The sequence below is a fragment of the Thunnus maccoyii genome, chromosome 23 (genome assembly GCF_910596095.1).
Source record: "Thunnus maccoyii chromosome 23, fThuMac1.1, whole genome shotgun sequence".
NCBI classification, from domain to species: domain Eukaryota; kingdom Metazoa; phylum Chordata; class Actinopteri; order Scombriformes; family Scombridae; genus Thunnus; species Thunnus maccoyii.
Genome location: NC_056555.1, coordinates 10,217,018 through 10,239,786, shown reverse-complemented (window position 1 = coordinate 10,239,786; position 22,769 = coordinate 10,217,018). Strand labels below are relative to the sequence as shown.

General features: G+C 39.2%; 1 protein-coding gene across 4 annotated transcripts in view; it reads right to left on the bottom strand.

Annotated features, from left to right (window-relative positions):
- Positions 1 to 20,903, bottom strand: part of strip2 (striatin interacting protein 2) — a 29,273-nt gene extending 8,370 nt beyond the window's left edge. Inside the window, exons 1-11 of one of the 4 annotated variants that reach the window (XM_042402800.1) lie at positions 20,489 to 20,903; positions 18,909 to 19,164; positions 11,022 to 11,091; positions 9,776 to 9,850; positions 6,471 to 6,605; positions 5,932 to 6,052; positions 4,923 to 4,991; positions 3,989 to 4,095; positions 2,759 to 2,886; positions 2,205 to 2,393; positions 1,530 to 1,580 (exon numbers count right to left, since the gene is read on the bottom strand). In XM_042402800.1, the coding sequence (XP_042258734.1) occupies positions 1,530 to 1,580; positions 2,205 to 2,393; positions 2,759 to 2,886; positions 3,989 to 4,095; positions 4,923 to 4,991; positions 5,932 to 6,052; positions 6,471 to 6,605; positions 9,776 to 9,850; positions 11,022 to 11,091; positions 18,909 to 19,019 (1,056 nt within the window). In that variant the 5' untranslated portion in view covers positions 19,020 to 19,164; positions 20,489 to 20,903. Of the gene's footprint in view, positions 1 to 1,529; positions 1,581 to 2,204; positions 2,394 to 2,758; positions 2,887 to 3,988; positions 4,096 to 4,922; positions 4,992 to 5,931; positions 6,053 to 6,470; positions 6,606 to 9,775; positions 9,851 to 11,021; positions 11,092 to 18,908; positions 19,165 to 20,261; positions 20,434 to 20,488 lie in introns of those variants that run through there. The other 3 variants (XM_042402804.1, XM_042402802.1, XM_042402803.1) reach the window with 3 other exon arrangements.
- Positions 20,904 to 22,769: the final 1,866 nt, after the last annotated feature.

The window sequence follows — 22,769 nt, the reverse complement described above, 5'->3', positions numbered from 1 at the left end:
CTAATAAGGCCTTTTAGTTGAGCTCTTATCTACAAACAATTCCATATCAGTTCAAGTGCGAAACACACATTCACACACATACACACACACACACACACATAGTATCTCAGTTCAAACCATTTCTCCAATGAATGACTGGGGCAATAGTGCAAGCATCAGGCATGAGTCAGCGTTCTGGACATTAGTTGAGCTAGTGCAGTCAATGTATGGTGTGCCAGTGGTAGTACTAATGCTGGACTACGTGAGGAATATATAGTGAGTGTATGGTGGGAAGAAGGAAGAGAGGGAGGGAGAGAGGAAGTGAAACTGTGTCGTGAGCCATTCTCTATGGAGAAGCCATTCTCTGCTATGTGGGAGGTAAAGCTAGTGTTTTTCTATCAGGGTTAGGGGGCAACTGCTTTCAATGACATCCATTTAAGAGGTTAACTGAAACCCAAATATAACACCCTCGGAGGAAAAACTATATTCAAGACCTCCTCAATGAATGCAATTTAATGACATTGACCCCTAGTCCAGAGTCTACGGTGCAAGGTGATTTTTGAGGCCAAACCTGGTAGCAAATGTGATGAAAACTACAAGGGGAGATGCTACTACTGTTGATGTCTGAAGTGACTGTCTTTATGGGACAGTGGAGAGTGACTGCTCCAGCGCCAATGACAACAGCCAGCAAGTCAGCCCTGTCTCTCAAACCCCGCCCCCGTACCGAGCAGGCCGCAGTGGAGGAGGAGAGAGGAGGAAGAGGAGGAGGAGGAGAGAAGAAGAAGAAATGAGAAGATGGAAGGGACGATATGAGGTGTAAATGGAGAGTGAGGAGAGAACTGAATTGAAAAATGAGACTAAATAATACTGTGTGAAGGAAAGAGGAAAGGAAAGTGGGAGGACAGGGAGGAAGAGGAGGAGAAGGGGGATAAAAAGCAAGAAGAAGAGGAGAAATATTAAGAGAAAAAGCAAAGAGGAGAGGAGCAGGTGGAGGAAAAGAGGGACATGAGGAGGCTAAAAATAAGTTAAAAAATGTCTATGGAAGTGATGGAGACATGGAGGCATGTATAAGAAGAAGTAAATGAAAGGAGGATAAGTTAAGAAAGAAAGAAAAATAAGAGACAAAAGAAAATGGAAATAAATGAAGAACAAACATGCAGTATTAGATGTCCAGCACAGAGTAGGGTTGCACCAAAACCTTAACGTTTCTGATCTATTTCTGTCATCGGATTAGTTTGGAGTGTCTAGATACAATTATTTAGATAACGTAAGTAATTAAAACTTACTATATCAGAGAAAAAATGTAAATTTTTCAGTGTTGTGAAACATCACTCTCTACGTATTGGTGCATCCCTGTGTGATCAAATGAGGTTTAATAACAGGAGAAAGAGAATTAGAGAAGGGGAAAAAGAAAAGAGCAAGGAGAGGGGAAGGCAAAAGGATAGAAGGTGGCGGGGATGTGGGAGAAGAGTGCAAAAAAGTCCAGCTCAATGCAGAGAGAAAATGCAGAGGGAAAAAAAAAAACGAAGAGGGAATTTGTGGGTAAAGACCTGCTTCTTGGGAAAGGGACTGTCTCCTTCCAAGCTATCAACAAAGGCACTCTGTGGGGACACAAGGAAGAGGGGCAATGAGAAACCAGAGGGCAATTAGAGAGAGAGAGAGAGCCTGTCTGGTTAAAGCTTTACAAACAGCAGGCTGGGCTGAGATTCCCAAAGCCGTCCCAGCACCAAGATCATCTGTGGTCACTGACTTACAACAGGGAACTGATGATGTTGGCACCAAAGCACTTTTGGAAAACTGGACCCAGCAAAGAGTTATAGGAGGAGTTACAGAAGGAATTCGATAGAGTCACTTTACTGGAAACAGATGAAGCGAATAATTATAAAGACTTAGCATTAGTCTTGAGTGCCTGTATGATCTCAGTTAGCACTTATGATGTTATTGTTGTACAGATATACTGTAGGGTTAAAGATACCACGCACACTTTTGTCTTCTGTGTTACTGGGTTAGATAAACAGCTGGATGTTGGAGCACAACTCTGGGACTGTGTGTGAAACTACACTGCTAGACGTGTTTGAAACGAACATGTCGTTCTCGGTGAATGCATATTCGATTTTTGCATTTACACTATGTGTTAAACGAGATAAACGAGACAAATGAAACTCTGAATGTGTGTGGCGTGTGTGTGTGTGCGTGTGTGTATGTGTGTGTGGGGGAGTGTGTACCCTGCGGCTGCGGCGGCCTCTCTTCTGCTGCTGTTGCTGTTCAATTAGTTCCATGGCGGAGGCCGGTGGCGACGCTGCTCTCATGGCTCTGACCACCTTGATACTGTCCTCTGGCAGTGGGGGCAGGTGCAGACGCTCGCGGCCCCGCACCTTCATCTCCTGCAGCTCCTCGAAACCCCCCAAGGTGAACTGGACAGTAATGATGGAGATGGAAAACACAGAGATTTATGGGCTTATGAATCAAGGAGAGGCCTGAACACAGATGACTGTATCTTTAGCCAACAATTCATTCTTCATACTTTTCTCAAGAAATAAAAAATCTAGTATGGTTAGGTAATTGTATTGAACGTATATAAAAGTCCAGGCAGAATAGGCAGTTTGTAGGTAAATGGACTGACCCCCAGATTAGGACCACTGCTTTAAAATATGTGCTGTGTTATTTGTGGGTAAAAACAAACATAAAAGCAGTAACAAATGCACACAAACACAGAAGTGCACAGAAACAGATGAATGTGCATTCTCCTCAGATGTATGAATGGTTGTGATGTACTAACCAAGATGGTCTTCCAGAGCAGCAGAAGTACTTTCTTCATGGGGAAGTGTGGCGCATTCATACTGCAGAACTTGGTCACCATGGTGAAGAGGAGCAGGGCAAAAGGCTCACCGTTGTACAGAGGTGACCCTGCGGGGTGAAAGGTTACAGACAATATTTTTGGACTGGATATGTGAATATATGAAAGCAACTGTGAAGGTATACACTCCTTTCAAGATACAACATGATGGCCATAAAGTAGGGATTTTTTTCCAATTATAGTCTAACTTACTGGAATGAAATTTACCAAACAATGAGATCACTCATTAAAATTGCACAAAGCACAAGACATTAGACTTACACTCACCAGCCACTTCATTAGGTTCACCTGTACAATCTAATGCAATCCAATACAACAGCGGTGGTGGTAGTGTACTGGAGTGCATCATATTGAAAAGTGTTCCTAATATTTTGCTTTACTCATGTATGTTAATGGGTTGCGCTTTTCAATATGATGCACTCCATTAGGAACACCATTCAATATAATGCATTCCAGTAAACCACCACAACCCACTACAAGCTCAATAGTAGACATAAAGTAGAATTATCACCTTTCTGACAATGTCAACAAAAACTGAGAATGTATAAGCTTCATAAATGTGTCAAATTTATGACAGAGCTGTTGTAATGGATTGCATTAGATTGTACAGGTGTTCATAACGAAGTGGCAGGTGAGCGTATATCAAATAAAAACAAACTTTAGTAGTCTGTATTCAAACAAGACAATGTCTATAGCCATGCAACAGCAGTGTATTGAGCTAAAGGCTACTGTCAGCATGCTAACATGCTCACTATAATAATGCTAACATGCTGATCGGGTGTAATATTTACCATGTTCATGATACTACCATGTTCACTATCTTACTTTAGCTAACATACTAACATTTGCTAATTAGTGCTAAAAACTAAGTAGAGGTGGGGCTGTCGTTAGTTTTGCAGGTATTTGGTCATAAACTGAAGATCATCCTCTGGGGACCATGAAATCTGGATCAAATTTCATAGCAAACCATCCAATAGTTGTTGAGATATTTTAATCTGGACCAACGTGGTGGACTGACAGAGCCATACCACTACCATGACTAAAAGTTTGGTTACATCTATTCATGTAAAGTCTTAAACTGATAAAAGGAATACTCCACTGGAACAACACATATTTCAGTAAAGGTGCCTTGTATTGGTTTTACATACACACCTAGCTCATTCTTGAAGGCCTCTCTGGCAGCTCTCCACTCTGGTCTGTCGTCCTCTGTTTGAACTCTTATGGTCTCCACCATCAGATACATGATGCTCAGTAACACTCTGTAAGAAGAAGAGAAACGCATACAGGAATCAGCTTGGTCACATGTAAGTGTGTGTATGTGTGTGTGTGTGTGTGTGTGTGGTAGGCATTTTACTGGTGCCCTAAACAATGCTAGTGGCCCAAAATAATGTGATAAAAGAAAAGATACGTAACAATGAAAGGTAAGTGCAAGTGGCAGATTTGCTTTATGCAATCTGCATGTGCATTTGAGAACGGGAAGAAATAATTTCATGGTCTCTCATCATTTATAATTAACTGATTTAAGTCAGGTGGTGTTTTGTGCATTAAGTGCTTTGTTCACTCAACAAAGCTTCCCATTTTGTTCAAAATAACTATAATGGTTTTCAATTTTGTAGCAGCAATTAGGTGTGAATCTACTCCCCTAGCCTGTAATTATTCGTAAGTGTTCATCTGGGGAGTGCACAGACGGAGCCCTGTGTATGTGTGACGACATTAGTGTGTGTGTGTGTGTGGTGGGGTGTTTGGCCTATTTCGTTCAAAAATCAATTCCATTAAGCAGAAGCACACATTGAAAATGAATGTGAGGGAAAGGGACAAAGAACACAATTAAATTTTGCAGATTAGCTGTGTGTGCGTGTGTCTGTAAATGCGTGTGCATGTGGCCAGATGACAGGAAGGAGAGAATAAGAAATACTGAAATGAATTAAAAAATAGGAGAAAAAAAAAACAGCCACACAGAAAACATACTGTAAAATTGGGAAACTGCAAAATATCTTATATGTTCAAAATCAGTTTGTACATTACTTATTGGCTTCATTTTTATCAGAGATGAAGGAAAACTGTGTAATGTGGTTGTATTCCTCACCTGAGCTCTGTGCTGTCTGCAAGAGAGATGGCAGGCTTCCTCACTGCACTGCTGCACGCCTGGTTGTTACTGCAGACACACACACATGAACGATCACATCCTTTTAGTGGTTTATTTGAAAAAGAAGAGCTACTCTGTATATAGTTCCAAGTAATATATGACCAACATATAATATTAACAACATAATGATCCAGGGATTATACACACATCCAGTTATTTTTTATGTAAAGCCTTTTTTATGCTTTTTTCAAATTCCCAGCCAGGACCTGCCAAACGTCATGTGTGTATTTGCCTGATTGGCTTGCTTACACCGCTTTGCTCTGCGGCATGGTGATAGGCCAGACTGTGCCATGATGCCTCAGAGCAGCTTATGTAACAACAAAGAAGAGCCGGATCCCAACTGAGGCTGACACCAGTAGCAACAAAGCCGGTTTGAAGGAGCCGCTGCGCTGCCGCACCGCGTCCTCAGCGGGTGTTTTCGGATCACAGCCGGCATGTTTTCTGTATTCTTGCATTTCAGTCTGTCTGTGTCCTTCTGTCCCTGCGAACGTGCTCTCCTGTCACTCGAGCGAGCGCCTCTTACTCAAAGAGGACATGGAAGGAATTTGGAAGGGAACGAGCAGACATGCTGAGGGACCTGAGCATCAAACATGGGAGTCTGAGAGAATTTTGTTCCTCTAGTACGGAAAGAAACATAGACTCTTTTGGGACTTGAATCTTTGACCTAAGGTTGTCCCTCTCTGTGTCTCTAGCTTGTTTGCCAATTTCCCTTCATTTCCCTTTACTGTAAAAACACCAGCAGCAGCACGTCTGCAGTCCTATCAAGTAAATCCATGGTGAGGGTGCACCATTGTCGCTTATATTAAAGAAAAAGTATTCCTGATTTCCTCAATAATTTGATGTCATCACCCGGGCATTTCATTTTACCTGGCAGTTCTTTTTTTCACCTGCAATAGTCTAGAAATGTTTTAATGACTCATACAGTATAACCTGTGTGTGTCCTACTCACTCTATCTCCATGCTGAGCAGCTCCAGCAGCGCTGTGAAGATGCCCATGTCGTAGAGCAGGAAGACGTTGTGTCTGGACCAGTGGAGCACATCCACCTCTGTGTCACACTCATCAAACACTCCTGGTGAAGAAAGTGTCGGGAAGAATGGGACAAAAGAAGTGTGTTTTTAAGCTGTTTGCACTTTACTTTTAAGTTTTGAGGTGTCTAACTAACCAATTACTTTAGAATAATACATAAACTTTCTCTCTTACACATACACGTGAACACAGACACAGAATAAGTGTTCACTCTATGAATTAGAGATTAAATATGAAATAGCTGATATACTGTACTGCTCATATAAGTGTACATTCGTTTTCATAATTCTACTGTGTGCTACTGTATGTTGTGCTGACAAGTACTTTATGAGCCGGGGCCCTCGCATTACGGTGATGTGATATTGAGCTGTTCAAAGCAAATTTCTGTTCAAATGTGGCAGAGTATCAGATTACAGCTGTTAAGTAACTGCTGCAGTCGCATGCTGCATCACAGTACGCACCCTGAGCCAGGTAGAGGATTGCTCTGGCCACCTTCAGCCTCTTGTCTCTGTCAGTCACCTCCAGTGCATCCAGCAGCCTCATCACATACGTCCTCTGCTCCTCCACTGTCAGCTCGATCCACCTCCTGCCTCGGGCTGCAGCACGGACACGACAACACCGAGTCCAAGGTTACTTTCAGAAGCACTTCATCAGTATATTTTCTTCTGCTTTGTATGGGTTTTAAAGTGAGACTATGTAACTTTCACTGGACAATTACACAGTCTTGCATCTAGCTTTCAAAGGTATTCAAGGAATTTATTGTAATATACAGTGCATTTTCATACAATGAAAAACATATTGTGCCCTGACTGTGTTGTGTATGACGCAGTCAATTGACAATAGACCTGTTTCCTTGTTTCCTTTTTATAGCAGACATGTCGACTTGTCAAAGCAGGAAATGCACGGGTGAAATTAATGACATTTGAATGATGGCTGCATTCCATTTAGGTGAGCCAGTTCCTGGTTTTCGCTCTGATATTGTGCATGCTCACTCACTGACATGACTTACCGGGACAATTAACAGAATGAAGCCATTGTTAATGTTATCAGTTACACCTGTGCTTTTCCTGCTTTGACAAGTCAAAATGACTGTCATGAAAGGGGTTTATTTGACAATTTAAGACAATTTGAGACAAAATAAGGAAAATACATTTCTGTAATATAGGGTCTGTTTTCTCTTTTCTATTCGTCACTTCATGCTCGTTATCATACTCCTTATTTTTTTCCTATTAGTCACTTTGTACTTGTTATCATCTGGTTTTAATATTTTATCCAGCCATGGTGTATCATGTGTTTTGAAACACATCAATACATGAAAACAAGTTTCAAAGCTAAGTGCAATTTGGGGACTTACCAGATTCAGCCATTTAGGGGGACAACCTTACTTTTTTAAAGGTGTTTTTATGTTCCAGTCTTTCTTTCTGTCTATTCTCTTTAGGGCTTTCCCTCACTCTTCACTCTGCATGTCATACATCTCATCTCCTCTGTCTTTCTCCCCAAAGTCTCACATACAAATTATTTGAACTCTTTGAAGACTATTTGGGGAATCCAGTGACTGCAAATAATGTTAGACTATTATCATCTGGTTACTCACAGTAATAATTCTTTATAGTGTGTAAATATAGAGACTAACCGCTGCTTTGATCTGTCTGTCATTAGTTTTCAACATCATGTTCAGGCGCACTGCATCAGCTCTAGAAATAGCTGAAAGCTACAGAGTGCTGAAGCATACAGAGCTGTAATTAACAGTCAGTGGAGTCATGAGTAGAAAACAGACCCACAAAGTGTACATGCACAAAAAAGGAAGATTACTGTCAAAAGTGAACACTAAAAACTATTACTACTAAATGTAAATGTGCTACAAGAAATTCACGCCTCCTCTGGCAAGAATTCAAGCCTAATTTTTTTTCACTGTGTAAGTCTTCTATTCTTAGACTTCATTTGATTAAGTGGACAGTAATGGGCAGTAACATCACCATTATCAGTGAAGCTCAGATATTCTTCTACTTATACCCTGCACTGTTTACTCAAGTGAGGAAACAAAAAGTGCTTTCTAGTTTCAGCATTGTCCTCCAAAAACTCTCCCTTTTTTGTTTTTTGTTTTTACAGTAAGGAGCTTAAATTAGACATGTCGTGATAATCACAGTGATTAATGTGAGTGACTGATAGGGAACTGGTAGCACAGGGTAACACACATGAGCACACTGTCAGTCGCACTGACATATGCACACACACAAAGAGCAAACACGGAACCACCCTCTGACATATAAAGCTAACTGAGCACATACAGACAAACAGACACACACTAATGAAAAGACTGTGATGCAAAGAGGCAGCTCTGTGCTCTATCTCTGTAAAACAGCAGCCAGAGAAGTTCCCATATAATCCCGCTATTCATTACCCCTCAGCTTGGAGAGGAGGTGACAGATAAAGAGGATGAAGCTTGCCTCGCTCTTTTTCTAGTCCAATTGGAAAGACGCTCTTTAGTCTACAGTGTGTGCCATAGTGACTTGAGACCTTCAGAGCAATCTCAGTGTTATGTTACACACAAAATAAAGGTGTAATTATTGGTCCATCATCTCCAGAAACATGTCAGCAAATAGTCATCTTTTGTCAAAGTTCATGTTGGAAAAGCCGCTTTGTTCTTGCTAATCAAACGTTAATCACATGGTTAGGAAGGGCCCTCCCATCTGTATCTGTGGGGATATTCATTCTTTGAAAAGCTTAAAAGAGCAGAGCTTTGATGTGCCTTGCCACCTCGTCTCACCCCGGCTGGCTTAAAAACCACAGCAGCACACTGTGTCCTGTGTTGCACTTCTAAGGTGAGAAAACTGAGCTGAACTAAGTTGAATACATTCCTTTTACAGCGTTTACTCTTAAGTTGTGATTTCAAATGTGAAAAACAAAAACAATTTGACATAATTGGATTTTCCAGAGAAAGAAAAAATTGTAAAAATGTAAGCTGAAGTCAAAATGCATTTATTAATTTCACTTGTAATTCCCTTTAGTACACATTTTATCATGTGAGATGAAAACTATGTTTACTTAACCTTCACTGTGTCCTTTAAGGACCCTGTTATCAGAGCTGCGGTCACCAGCAGCCACACTGTTAGAGGAGCTGTCAAGGCCTCTGATAAACACAGCAACAAAAAGCAGCAGCTTCAGTCTACTGGAATGGAAACTTCTGTGTGTTTGATATGGAACAGCAAAATAGAGCTGGGTGATATGGACAAAATCAAATATCACAATATTTTGGACCAAATACCTTGATATCGATACTGCAACAATATTATAAGGATGACTATTGGTGCCTTCAAAAAATATTTACACGATGAGATTTTTGATAAATAATCATCAATAATGTGGATATAATGACTAAGTGGGTAAAGACAAATAATAGAACAGCTTGAACAGTCTGGTCAGTTCAGAAAATTACATCACTTTACTGTAATGCAGCCTTTAAAACCAGGAAAAGACAACACGATATCCAAAATCTAAGACGATATATCGATATTGATATAATATTGACATATTGCCCAGCCCTAGTGAAACGCAAGGTCTTGGCAGAGTGTGTTTGTGTATTTGTGATTGCATTTTGTGTCTGGAACACTCTGGAGAAAGCTCAGTTTTTTCTCTTTCTTCATGTGAGCCAGCGACAGATGGGAATGACACACCTGGCTGGGCCCTTACAGGTGAGCTGAAAACATTAAAGACATTTTTTTAAGTAAACCTTAAAGTAACACACATGCGCATGTACAAACAGTACCATGGCTTCTGAAGTCTTCCTCAAAGTAGTCTCTGTTCAGGGCAAACTCCGGCTCCTCTGTGTAACTGTAGAGCTCTGTGGACAGAATAAAAAAGGACAGAAATTAGAGAAATGTAAACTCCTGCAGGTAAGCTGTACCAGAAGGCAAACTCTGAGCTCCTATCTCCTCAGCATGGATCTCATCTGTTTCATGCACAGTCTAGTGATTTGTCAAGTTGCCAAGCATCTCCTCCTGTTCAGAGACAATCTGAGAGCAGTCGTCATTCCTCGACCCCGAGGAGCTGTCGCCAGAAAGCTGTCGTGACTGTCTATTTGTGTGTGTTTGCCAATGTGAGTAACACTCTTGGCAAATCAGCTGTCACTTGCCAAAGGGACAATCGTTTTGACTTAAAATCAATGCCATTATTTCTCTGCACATCTGCTGGCTTCGAAAAAAAAGTATGTAGTAAAAAGGAATTTAAATAATACACTTCAAATAACCTAAAGTGCAATCGGAAACATCTATCAGTGGTTTTGAATTCTGTTTTGCATCTACTGGCTTTAAAATAACCAAGCTGCAAGTCACATATGCGCCGTCACCGGCTACACAGATGCTGGAATATTTCAACAGTTTTGAATGTATAATCACAGTGTTTATGATTAGTCACGACATTAGTCATGCAATGTGTCCTATTTGTCCAGAAAACATGCTAGGACCAGGAGATTTTTGTTCTGTGCCTTCAGATGGTAACACTGTTAACATAAAACAGCTGAAAAACCAGAGGAATGCAGAATTATTCTTCCTATCCAATTCTGTATGCTGAGTAGAAACAGAGGTAGTATTGCAGGAATTCTGCAATACATCTTGAGTGTGTCACGCATAACAACCATTTGAAAGTGTTTCGAAAAGTGCTATACAAATAAAATTATTATTCATAATTTCAAAAATTTTGCAAATTTGACATGAAAAGAATTGCAATTTTTTAAAAAAAGAGCGCAAATTCAAGAAATTAACCAGACTGGAGATGTGCACAAAGGTAAATGATTAATGAGGTTTACAATTTTAAAAAAATAGATCTGTCTTTTATGGATAAAACAGAATTTAGTTAAAAATAAAAATCACAGTATCAGAGATTTTACTAATCAGTCAATCTGTATGAGAGAAACAAATTAGGTGCAAACTTTTGTTGCACTTCAGTGGTTATATTTTAATCAAAATGAGTAAAAGTCTGAGATTGTTGCAAGTGTAGTAGCTTCTCAGTCTTACCTGAAAGCTCAGCAGTAAGTGTGTCTGTGTCTCCATACTCAAACTCCAAGTTGGGAGACTCCATCGAGCTCTGTGAACGAAGTACACATAAGCATAAATTACACTGTAGTGTGACACTGCACTCAGCTAACCACAGATGTCCTGACACCCACATGCAAACAGATACACTCAAACATAGGCTATTCACATTTTGCAACACCTACAAATACCCTGAACTCCATTTACAATCACCCACACATGCACACACACACACACACACTCCAGGCTCTGTCACATTTTTGCTTAACCATATGTATTTTGCTGCTGAGTGGTTTGGATTGGTTGCTGGATCTCTAGGCACCGTTGATTAGTCATTTACATTTTTTCTCTCAGATCCTCTTATCCACAGTCACTCACAATTACAGGTGCTCTCAACGGGTACGCACAGCCACTGCTTTCATCACCCTCATCAAGCGGTTAAAGGATGCTTTCCCTAACAAAGTAGTCCATCCAGATGCTCCAATGTAGCAATAAACTGCTTCTGATGATAATGATGCACACCCAGAGGAGGACGTGAGGAAAGAGAGGGCACAGGAGTCAATATGGTCCCAGTTTCAAAGCAGATTAGTTGCTGTATCCAGTTGAGGGTCTGACTTAGCTCAGACTTTAGCCTCACCCTGTGATTAGCACGTGCCCTTGAGACAGCCTGCACACATTAGTGTAAGGTCCCTGTGAACACTCACTGGCTACAGTACAGTTCATGAGACTGCACCACTGCTAATGTATATGTCGAAAACATCAACTTTTCAGAGATGAGAGAAAAAAAAAAAGAGTCTTGTTTTTAGCTTGATGACAAAGTTGTATCTGATGGGTTTTGACTGGGTTTCAAGAGGTCAGAAATCTTTCTCTACCTACTGATCAAGTAAAACCAAAATTGGAAGGTTTTCAGCCACACTACTGATGGCAATGCTGGTTAATCTGTTGGTCAGTAAGTCAACGTGTTAGTCCCAGAAATATCTGAACAACTATTGGATGGATTGCCATGAAATCAAATCAGATATCCGTGCTGCCCAGAGGATGAATCCTAATAACATTACTGATCTTCTGATAGGTTTTCACTTAATACTTACTAGATGGATAGGCACAAAATTTTATATAGATATTCATGGTTCCCAGATGACAACTCCTAATGGTAAACCTCTAATTTTTCTTCTACTGCCACCATGAAGTTGAGATTATTTATGGTTGTAAAAGGTGTTTTGAGTGAAATGTCTCCACAACTGTTGGATAGATTGCCACGTAATTAGGAACAATCATGTCCCCCTCAGGATGAATCATAAGTTTTTAGTGAAATGTTTTGACAACTACTGGATTGGTTGCAATGAAATCAAAATCAGATATCTGTGCTGCCCAGAGGATGAATCCTAATAACATCTTCTAACAGGTTTTTACTTAACATCTACTAGATGGATTGGCACAAAATTTTACACAGACATTCATGGTTCCCAGATGACGAATCCTACTGGTAAACTGGTCTTGTACTGCCATCATGAAGTTGAGGTTATTTGCGGTTGTACAAAAAAGGTGGTTTTGAGTGAAATGTCTCCACAACTATTGGCTAGATTGCCAAGATTGCTAGATTGTAGGAACAATCATGTCCCCTTCAGGATGAATCATAATACGTTTTTTGATCCCTTAACTTTTCATTCAGCGTCATCATCAAGTCAAAATTTCACTTTATCTAATACCCTGTTGTATGACCAAATGCCTGTAAAACAAACATTTCCATAATTTTCCTCAAGAGTCCAAGACCCTAACTGTATAATGATAATGATAATGACACACACTATCATAATATTGACAACCTTTATAAAGTGAAAGCTGTGTATGAACACCTTGGACAAACAGGAGCCTGATAGTAGTAGGAGAAGATGACTGAAAGATTCTTGGTTATTATCCTTACCTTTTTGGTGGGGGATGTGAACTGATGAAATTTCCCTTCAGGGATGATTAAAGATTCATTATATGTTAATGAGAAATAAGAAATGCTGCTGGCAGCACTGAAAGGCTCCGAGCTCCGAGTGTTAGATGTGTTTAACCCTGTGAAATCTGCCTCGAGGCCAGCACTGTAAATAAGGATGTGGTCTGAGTCAGCTATCCTGGTTAAATAACTGTGTGTGCTGTCATGTTACTGTCTTCTATAAATACCTGCAGTGACCAAGTCAGCAGTTTGTTTATGACACCAAGCCAAAGTAATATGATTTGATGTCATTACTGCACTTCAAAACCAGGAAATGAGAACCACTTGGGAGCGCAGACGAATCAACAAAATTACCCACAACTCTGAGTGCAGATGAAAGACGCTTTGTGACCAGGTGCTGCCTCCCTTGCTTTTACTTAACTCACTGAAAATATGCAACAGGCTTTGAAAATCATTCTGAAATAAATTCAAGTGCCATTTTATTTAGGAGGCATCCAACTCACTGTTTTGTCTTTATCTTTTGTCTCCTCTTCAGTCCTTTCAGCTTCCTACACTACAAATACATGTGAAAATCTCCAATCACCATTGCGTTATATAGTTTATGACACCTATATAACTGCTCAGTATTAATCTTGCTGCAACAAGCAATTAGGACAGCAGATATACGGTATGTTCGTGTTTCAGTACCAGCTGTCATATAATTAAATGCTGAAATTAGAGATGATTAAATGAATCAGAATGTGATAGATGATTCATTGTCATTCAATAAATTCATTGTCATAGTCATTTAAATAGTAAAAAGCTTGATCACAGCTTGGTCATACCAGTAGAAAATGAAAAAGGTTGCTTTCTTTTCCTATCTTTCATATCAATACAAATTGAATATGTTGGGGATTTTGTGGCTTTGGGTCAAACTATGAACTATTTATGGTCCTAAGAAATAAATTATTTTCAGTTACCCATTTCTACATGCCATCTGCTTCTTGAAATACAATGAATCCATGCTAAGAACAAATTAAAATGTTAAAATGGTTTAAATGTGTAATCATAATTCATGATTGATGTTAAAAAGAGGAGAAACACAGGTCATAAAAGAAGATACTGTACAGTTAAAACTATTGAACTCATTTAACTGCTCATGTTGTTCTAATGGGATATTGAGAGTTTAATGATGTGTTGATTTACTATGGCCATAGATAATGGAGACATGACATAAAATAATAACCCTGTTGTTATACAGGCTTGGTTTTTGAGACTCCCTGAAGATACCTGCCTTAGACCTTGGATTCCGGATTCTTTCCTTGATGGAGGAGATGGCGAGTCACCATTTCTACTTAATCTACTTGGAGGAAGACACCTTTCCTTCATCCCCTTATGTGGCCACACTAGTATGGTAGGACTGTGTTACAATCCCTTTGCTTTATTACTAGGTGCACCCAGAAATCTAAACTGAACTCAGAACTAAGAACAGAAAGGACTGAGGAAACTTGAACATACCAAAGAAGTGAACTTTGTTACACCATAAGGGACATTGCTTACAAGATCTTGCATAGGGCCCTCAAAAAGCTAGAAACAGCCCACATAGAGGCATAACCACAAGCTCTATTACCTGCTACTACTATCAGCCGAGTTCTGCTACTATACTTTCCTATTTGAAGCTATAAAAACCTGAGATATACAGTATCACACACTGGCTGTACAGTATCATCTATGCTGCACGCAGCTATTCCAACACCAATACTTAATCCACAGCAAACACTCTTCCCATTCAACTTGCTGTCTGATGGTTCAGTCAGTTACAAGGCAGCAACTACTTATTTTCATTATTAGGGACCAAGCCCAAAAGGCAGAGGACTACTGTAAAACAGTAGTCCTCGCCTAAGGGTGAGGACCCTATTGTTTTTTGTGTGTTTGTTTGTTTCTTTCTTTCTTTATTATTACGGGACATCACACCTAAATTTGACCCCCTAAACATGCTCAAAAACTCACCAAATTTGGCACGCACATCAGGTCTGGTGAAAAATTTGATAAAACGTAAAAATTAACCCCTAAAGTGCCAAAATGTGCTCTCTAGCGCCACCTATGTAACTAAAATGGCCGCCACAGCCCATAGGAATGTTGTAGAGAGATCAAACCAAAACTCAATTATTCAACCGACAAATCATACACGGACTACCCTGACCTGAATCCAACAGGAAGTCCGCAATTAGCCTTTCAAAATAAGACTTTGCCCCAATTTTGGCCCCTGAACAAACGCTATCTCCTCCAAGGGCGTTAATGGTATCGACTTCAAACTTTAATAGATGGCTTATAACACTATGCTGAAAAAAAGTTGCTAAAACTTTGTAATAACTCAAACGGTTTGGATTTTATAAGTCCTCAAAGTTGCAGTGCCACATCACCCTTACAATGTAAAACAATGGGGAGGCATGAACTTTGTGTCAAACAGAGGCTTCTGACATCTAAATTATGAGTCTGACCACTTTCAAACCTGTATCAATGAATTCGCCACGAAATTTCCTACTAGAATATGATTTTTAATGTAAGATTTGGCAAAAGTCATGGGATTTATGAGGTGATTTCACAAGAAGCGTACTCTAAAATCCTCCTCTCCAACTGCTCCTGCTGATGTCACTCCCTCAGTGCTGTGAAACATTCCGCAATACACACTCATTATAAAATCACAGGAGGAGCAAGAAAAGACTTTACAAGTCAAACTCTAATATCTCAAAAACAGTAAAAGATAGAAATAACATGTAAATTCAAGATTTGTAGGTCAAAGTCTCGTGACTCATTTAAAGTTCAAATGAAGTCTGTATCTAAAACTATGTGGAAGCAGTAAATGTTCAAAAAGGTGTGGGTTCGCTCACACTCATTATTCAAATATATGAGTATTTTTCTGTGTCCAGCTGCAGTTACTTATTGTCCCTACACACCTGACAGTACACATGTCAATCAAACTTTCAAAATAAAAACACACCACACTTGTAAATAATAGAGATAAAAGAAATATCCCTAATTTTTAAAATGCAAAATGATCTGATCCCGACAGGCCAGAGTGCGAGGTCCCGACCAACGCTGCTTGCAGCTTTAATTAGATAATGTGTCAGTTATTTTTATGATTAACCTATGATTAATTTTTATTTGTTTTGTGTACAAAATGGCAAAAGATGCCTGTCAAAATTTCCCAATGCCCAAGGGGACATCTTCAAATTTCTTGTTTTGTTTAGAGCTGCAACGATTAGTCAATTATTCAATTGACAGAAAATTAAACAGCAACTCTTTTGATAATTGATTAATTGTTTTGAGTCATTTTTTGAGAAAAAATGCAAGAATTCTCTGGTTCCAGATTTTTTAAATGTGAATATTTTCAAAACATAGTATATTTACATCTCTTCCATCTTTTTGAACTTTTGGATCAAAGTCAAGTCAACTTTTATTTATACCGGCCAAATCACAAGTTTGCCTCATAGGGCTTTACAACCCTAACTCTAAGTGATTTCGCAATCTAATGTTGACATCAACACATCCGTTTTTCATCTCTTGTACCTGAAATTCATATGATTCTCAAAAAACTCCAGTTTGTGTGCAAGAAACAGTCTGAAAACAAACAAAGATATTGTAAAAAAAAACAAACAAACAAACAGAAAAATGCAGCTAATTCTCACATTTTTGCTTTATAAATGACTTAAGCATTTAATCAACTATATTCTTTTTAATTTTATGTGAATTAATTAATTAATTAATCATACAAGCAGCCTCATCCTCTATGACTCTAGTGGGCACCTGAGGACACAAAGCGCAGGAGGACTTGCAGTCTTCCTGAAAATGAAGTGACTGCTCTTTCCAAACCCAACTGAGATGTTACTTTAACTGTGTGCATCCACACAGACATCCTTGCCTCTCTCTCTCTCTCTATGCGATCCTCTCTCTCCCTCCAGTCACCCTAACCCCTCACACACCATTTTTCTCTCCTTCATTCTCCCATCTCACTCGCTGTTTCTCCCTCCAGTCGCCCCTCTCTGCCACCAGCTGATAACAAAAAGCCGTCCTCGCTCCAAACTGGCACAGTCTCTGTGCTTGCACAATCTGCACCACATCAGTGTGCAAACTCTGGGCACTTTGTCAAGGCAGATCACCCCCACTCCTACCAACATATGCCACATAGACAACAGACGACTGCTCTACCCGGCACAAATGACGGACAATTTACATACATGAATGAATCAGATTTGAGGTTAACTTGACCCAACAGACAGACAATGGATCCTGGTTCTGGTGCAGAGGCCAGAGAGCATCAACATCAACACATGGCTTTGGTGTTAAGTGCTTTAGTCCATTCAACTTCTATGTCGTTCACCCCTCCACACCATTAACGACTCCCAGCATCCAATAGCTGTGAGATGAATATGCTCTAATTCCCTCAAAACATTTAATGTGCTCACACAAGAACACACACAAGTCAACGGGTGCTATTGACTGGATTTTAGCCTCGATGACAGCTTTGACTACTCAACATATCTGATGTATCTGAACTGAGCAACCCAGGACTGAAAACCCATCATCTTCTAATTTTTTCATGAGGGGATGAATTATAGCTGCGTGGCACTAAGAGAGTCATCATCAGAGTGAACATGAGCCTTCATGATTAGAGAGCAGGGCAGACTATGAGTTACTGGTCCGTATTTCATAAAGTTGCTCTCAACACTCTTAAAATCATGTGCAATCTTTTAGTGAGTTGGATTTGTGGCAATGTTTTAGTGTGTCTGATTGGATAAAAGAGAAATACTTGTGGCTGCAGCTAACAATTATTTTCATTGTTGATGAATGTATAATCTTGTGATTAATCGTTTAGTCTCTATAATGTGTTAAAATAGTTGAAAATGTGTGCAAGGTGACATCTTTAAATTGGTTGTTTTTTTCCAACCAAAAAACATGAAGATATTCAATTTACAATCATATAAAATAGAAAAGCAGCCAATCTTCACATTTGAGAGGCAGAAACCAGCAGGAGTTTGGGATTTTTGGAAGAAAATGACAATTAATTGTCTTTCAGTTGGCTAATCAAATAACCATTTTAGCTCTTAAATATTGTCAGTTGGGCACTTTGAAAACACCATGAATCAAAATCACAAATACTGTGATACCTAAAACATTAATTTAACCACAAGAAATGGTACAAGAAACAAATTAACCTTAAGCATAGAGCTGCAGATTGCCATCATCTTTTAATGCTCAATTATTTTTTTGAATAATCAGTTAGTCCTGTACCATATAAAATGTTAAAATCAATGACAAATGTCTATCAGTCTTACAATTGCACATTTAATCTGAAAACGAAAAGTATCCGATTTGTAATTATGTGCAACAATGTGTGAATACAGCAAATTTACAATTGGTAGGCTTGATAATTTAGTTAAAGGATTATCAGATGTTCAAAACTGATTTTATTTCAGTCAATAAATCAGAGATTAACTGAAGGACAAATTGCAAACCTATGAGGGTAGGAATAATATAATTTATGGGACACTCTGAAACCATAATAAAAAATCCATAAATATTAGATGACATCCTGATATGTTTGGTAGTGGTGGTGTGGTTCTGACAGCAGCAGTCACATTTCACCACCTGCATTCTCCACGCTGAGCACCACTGTAGGATTACTGCTGGGTTATTTATAGGAGCCGGTTGCCAAAATAACACCTCGGTGTCTGTCTGCCTGCATGCATGCACGCATGCTTTCCAGCCAAAGACAGCGACTCACCGCATGGAAAGGACATTGAGCTGATCTGAAAGCTCCCCAGCAACAACACACACACACACATATACATACAGTAGACACGGACACACACACACACACACCTCCACAGCGCTCCTATACAATAAGCTGTAGTAGCTCACTGTACACAAACGCCTCTCGGATTTACCTCCGACTCCTTCTGCTGATCCTTGAACACATCTTTCCCTTTCGGCCTCAGTCTGTCGCCGTTATCGTTAAGGTTATTAATGATAGGTACCTCCATGTCCTCCGACTGCATCTTTCACGGTCGGCGCGGATCACTTCCTCCTCCGGGGATAGTGCATACCGGTCCGGCGGAGAGCTGAGACTGCACCGCACCAGGAGGAGCACCCGACTCCGGAGCCCCAAGTTGAGGATCTCCTCCTCCTCCTCCTCCTCCTACTCTGTGAGGGCGGGGTTACACAGTCATGACAGCAGAAAGAAGCACCAGCTGACCACAAGAACATTAAACGACGTGGTGTTACACTACACAGGATTAGTGTGAAAATGTTGAGGATTGATGAGTAAAGATAAAGGTAAATACACTTCATAATAGATCCTCGTAACTCCAAAGACATCTGTTTGGAGATACGAGGTTGAGGCTTGACAGTGCTCTCTATAAAAACAAATCATATGATCACTATTAGAAAGATACACACATGTGGGAGTATAAAAGCATAGATAAAAAGTGAAATGTTTCACTTGAATGCCACAGAAATGTTTGGGGGAAATTACAGTGATTTTATTTGAGGTGCAGGTAAAGTTAGAACTGTGAATTACTGGTGTTAATTGATGAAAATAGTGCTTTAAAGCATCACAGCAACATTACACAAGCTAAGTGCTCTCTGTAAAGCTCTTTAATGGGATGACCCTGTTTGATAAGTGACTTTGACCTGGTTTGACATTGAAAATACTACTATCAAGTGCATATAGACAACATATAAACCAAACTGATTTTGTTGATGGGGAATTTTAACATCACCAGCATCATTTTGGATGGACATTTGCTCAATACTAAATGTAAAATTCATGAATAAATAAATAAAAATAAAATAAAGTGAAATTGTGATGTACTTGTGTTTCTCTGTCTGGCCCCATAGCACAACTGCGACATGGAAAACTAATGGATAGATGGATAATAGCATATTAAAACCCCTTAATTGTGCTGAATAAACCAGGCTCTAACACAAGGCTTTACAATGGCAGAGAGCAGTAATTACATAAACAGGCTAAATAGGCTAATTATTAATCATGAACCTTACATAAAACATAAAAAATGTAATGAACCCTGGTTTGGAGCAGCAGGGTAAACGCAGTCTGCAAAGATGCATTCTTGTTTCTTTGTCAGCTTTCCATTTGAACTAATGAGCTAGCTGAATAAATTAATCCATAATTTATTACATTTGAATATGTAATTAAATATAGCTTAACCACATTAAAACATGAGAATTCCACAAAGGCTTGGTCAACAACTCTTTTTCTACTAAGCTAGGCTAGTTACCTGGTGTCTTGTTTTTCCCTCCTTTATGTTAACATTTAGCCATGGACTTATTTATGTGGTATTGCAATTCAGTTACAGAGATGTTAGAGCATCAAAACAGATTTTTCAATTACAGATAGGAAAAAGCGGCTAAGTTAGCTTTAGTTAAGGCTATCTCAGGAGCTAAGCTAGCCTTAATGTCCCATAGCGCTGACTGTGATTTGGATTTAACTGCTGGGTTAGCTTACCTGCTTTGTAGTTCTTGCAAATTTTATGTTTTTTTTTCTTTTTCCCTAAAAAAATACACTTTTCTATGACATATTACTTTCTATATGCTAAAACTGACATCAAAACATCTTATTCCTTAACTCATTTTGACCACATGTTCCCACACAGTCTATCTTAAAACAAGTCAGTTTCTCAAATTAACATTGAAATTGTTTTTTCTTGCCATAATTCCTCCTGTTCATACTGGCCATTAGAAGATCCCTTCATAATGCACTTACAGTGTAAGTGACGGGGAAAAAATCCACAAGCTTCGGTCTATGCAAAAATGTATTTAAAGGTTTATCAGAAACTAATATGAAGCATCAGCAAATGATCAATTCAAGTAGATATCCACCACAGCTCAACAGGGAAACACTGTGCAAGGAAACACAAAGAGGGAATTTGATGCTAAAAAGACTGTAAATGTAGTAGATAGCCACTTGATATGACTTCTGTCATGAGCACACTGAGGCAAATTCCTAACAACTAAGTAGTAGGGCAATAAACTACTGAATCTTGAAGTCGTACAAATTGCTGTCAGGGGTATAAGTCAGTTCATGTGCCTGCATCTTCATTTGTCTCTGTTGGAAATGTTACATGGAGATGTAGGGGGAAATGGGGACCCCTGCTACCGCTTACCTCACCTCCTGCCACCATCCCTTCAGTGGAGCAAGTGAATTATTGATAAGTGGAAGTCGGGGTTGGTGTGTAGGCTGCCACATGCCCCTGCCTACCAACACACACACACAAACCCCTGACTGTGAAAACCACTTAAGATGACATGATTGGATTGTACAGTTGAATGTAGGCGTGAGCTTCTGTTGGAACTTGACCACATGGCAGGGCAGCAGGGGGTGAATTGTCTTCATGATTAAATAATTACTCATTGGTGGTTGAATCAATTAAGTCTGAAGTCTGACAAAGTAATAAATCCAGCATAACAGTTATTTCACAATGACAGAGGAGGGTTAAAATCAAACACTGTCCCTCTGAGGTTATCACTGAAAAACAACAGAAACAGTCTAAAATGAAGTGCTAAAAAGACCAGACGCATTTTCTGGCACAAAATCTGCATTTTGAGAACATATTGCTTTCTAATTTTGACATTTTGAAAAGATTGATACTACTCGCAAGCTTGTACGATAAATATGAAGCTACCAGCAGAAGCAAGTTAGCTTAGCTTAGCACAAAGACTGGAAACAATGGGAAACTGCTAGCCTAGCTCACTCCGGAGATAACAAAATCAGTCTATCAGCAACTCTTAAGCTCACAAATTAACAAGTCATACCAACTAAAAATATATCATTTAAAAGTCTAAACAAACAAATAAGTGAGAAAGTTTTAAATGATGGATGTGGTAAAAAAAAAAAAAAAATTAAATTGGTATCTTAGGTGGACATTTGTTTTGTAGTACACTACACAGTAACAATTAAAATTTCTGTTTTCCGAGAAGCTAAAGGAATTTTTAGAACACCATTTCTTAAAAATAACTGCATGAAAAAAAGTGGCAAAGAAGGTAGAAATTTTTTTTCATATTGTTCATTTTAAAAATCTTGTACTGAACTGTCAGAAGCTTTCAGAAAAATTAAACATTTTTCTAAAACCCGACTTTTTACAGTCAGGGTATTGAAATGGAATCTTCAAAAACATCTTTGACAAGCTGTCGTACTTCCTCTTGTGTCAAATGTTACACTTACATTTTGAGATTTTTAATGGCACAAACAGAAATATGAACAGAGAAAGGGGCAGAACGATTTGTGGTGACATCTGTTTATCACTGAATCGGAGTTCATATTGTTATAAATGACATATCGACAATGTATTCTGTATGTGTTGAACTACAGATTTAACCCTGAGATAGAGATTTCGTGTCAGGAATGAATAAAAGGCTTACAGCCAGCTGAACTCTCATGATGTCAGAGATGTCCCTGTCTGATCGCTGCTGGATCAGATGAGGTCACTTTGGCTCTGACGGACCTCAGCAGCTGCACACATATGCTCCCCTCCCCCCCACCAAAATACAACTACGCTGAAATCAATCCACTATGACAACACATCAAACATCTACATAAGGATAAAGTAGATGATTATTTGTTGAATAGGAGTCAAATGTGTTTGTAGAAAAAAAATCTTAAATACAGACCAGGAGATGCACGCAAGATGGTTACAATTTTTACATCTTTATTCATTGAGATTACAGATTTTTTTAATTATTGCTCATCTACCAGTATCACTTGCAATATTTAAACATAGGATTTTTTT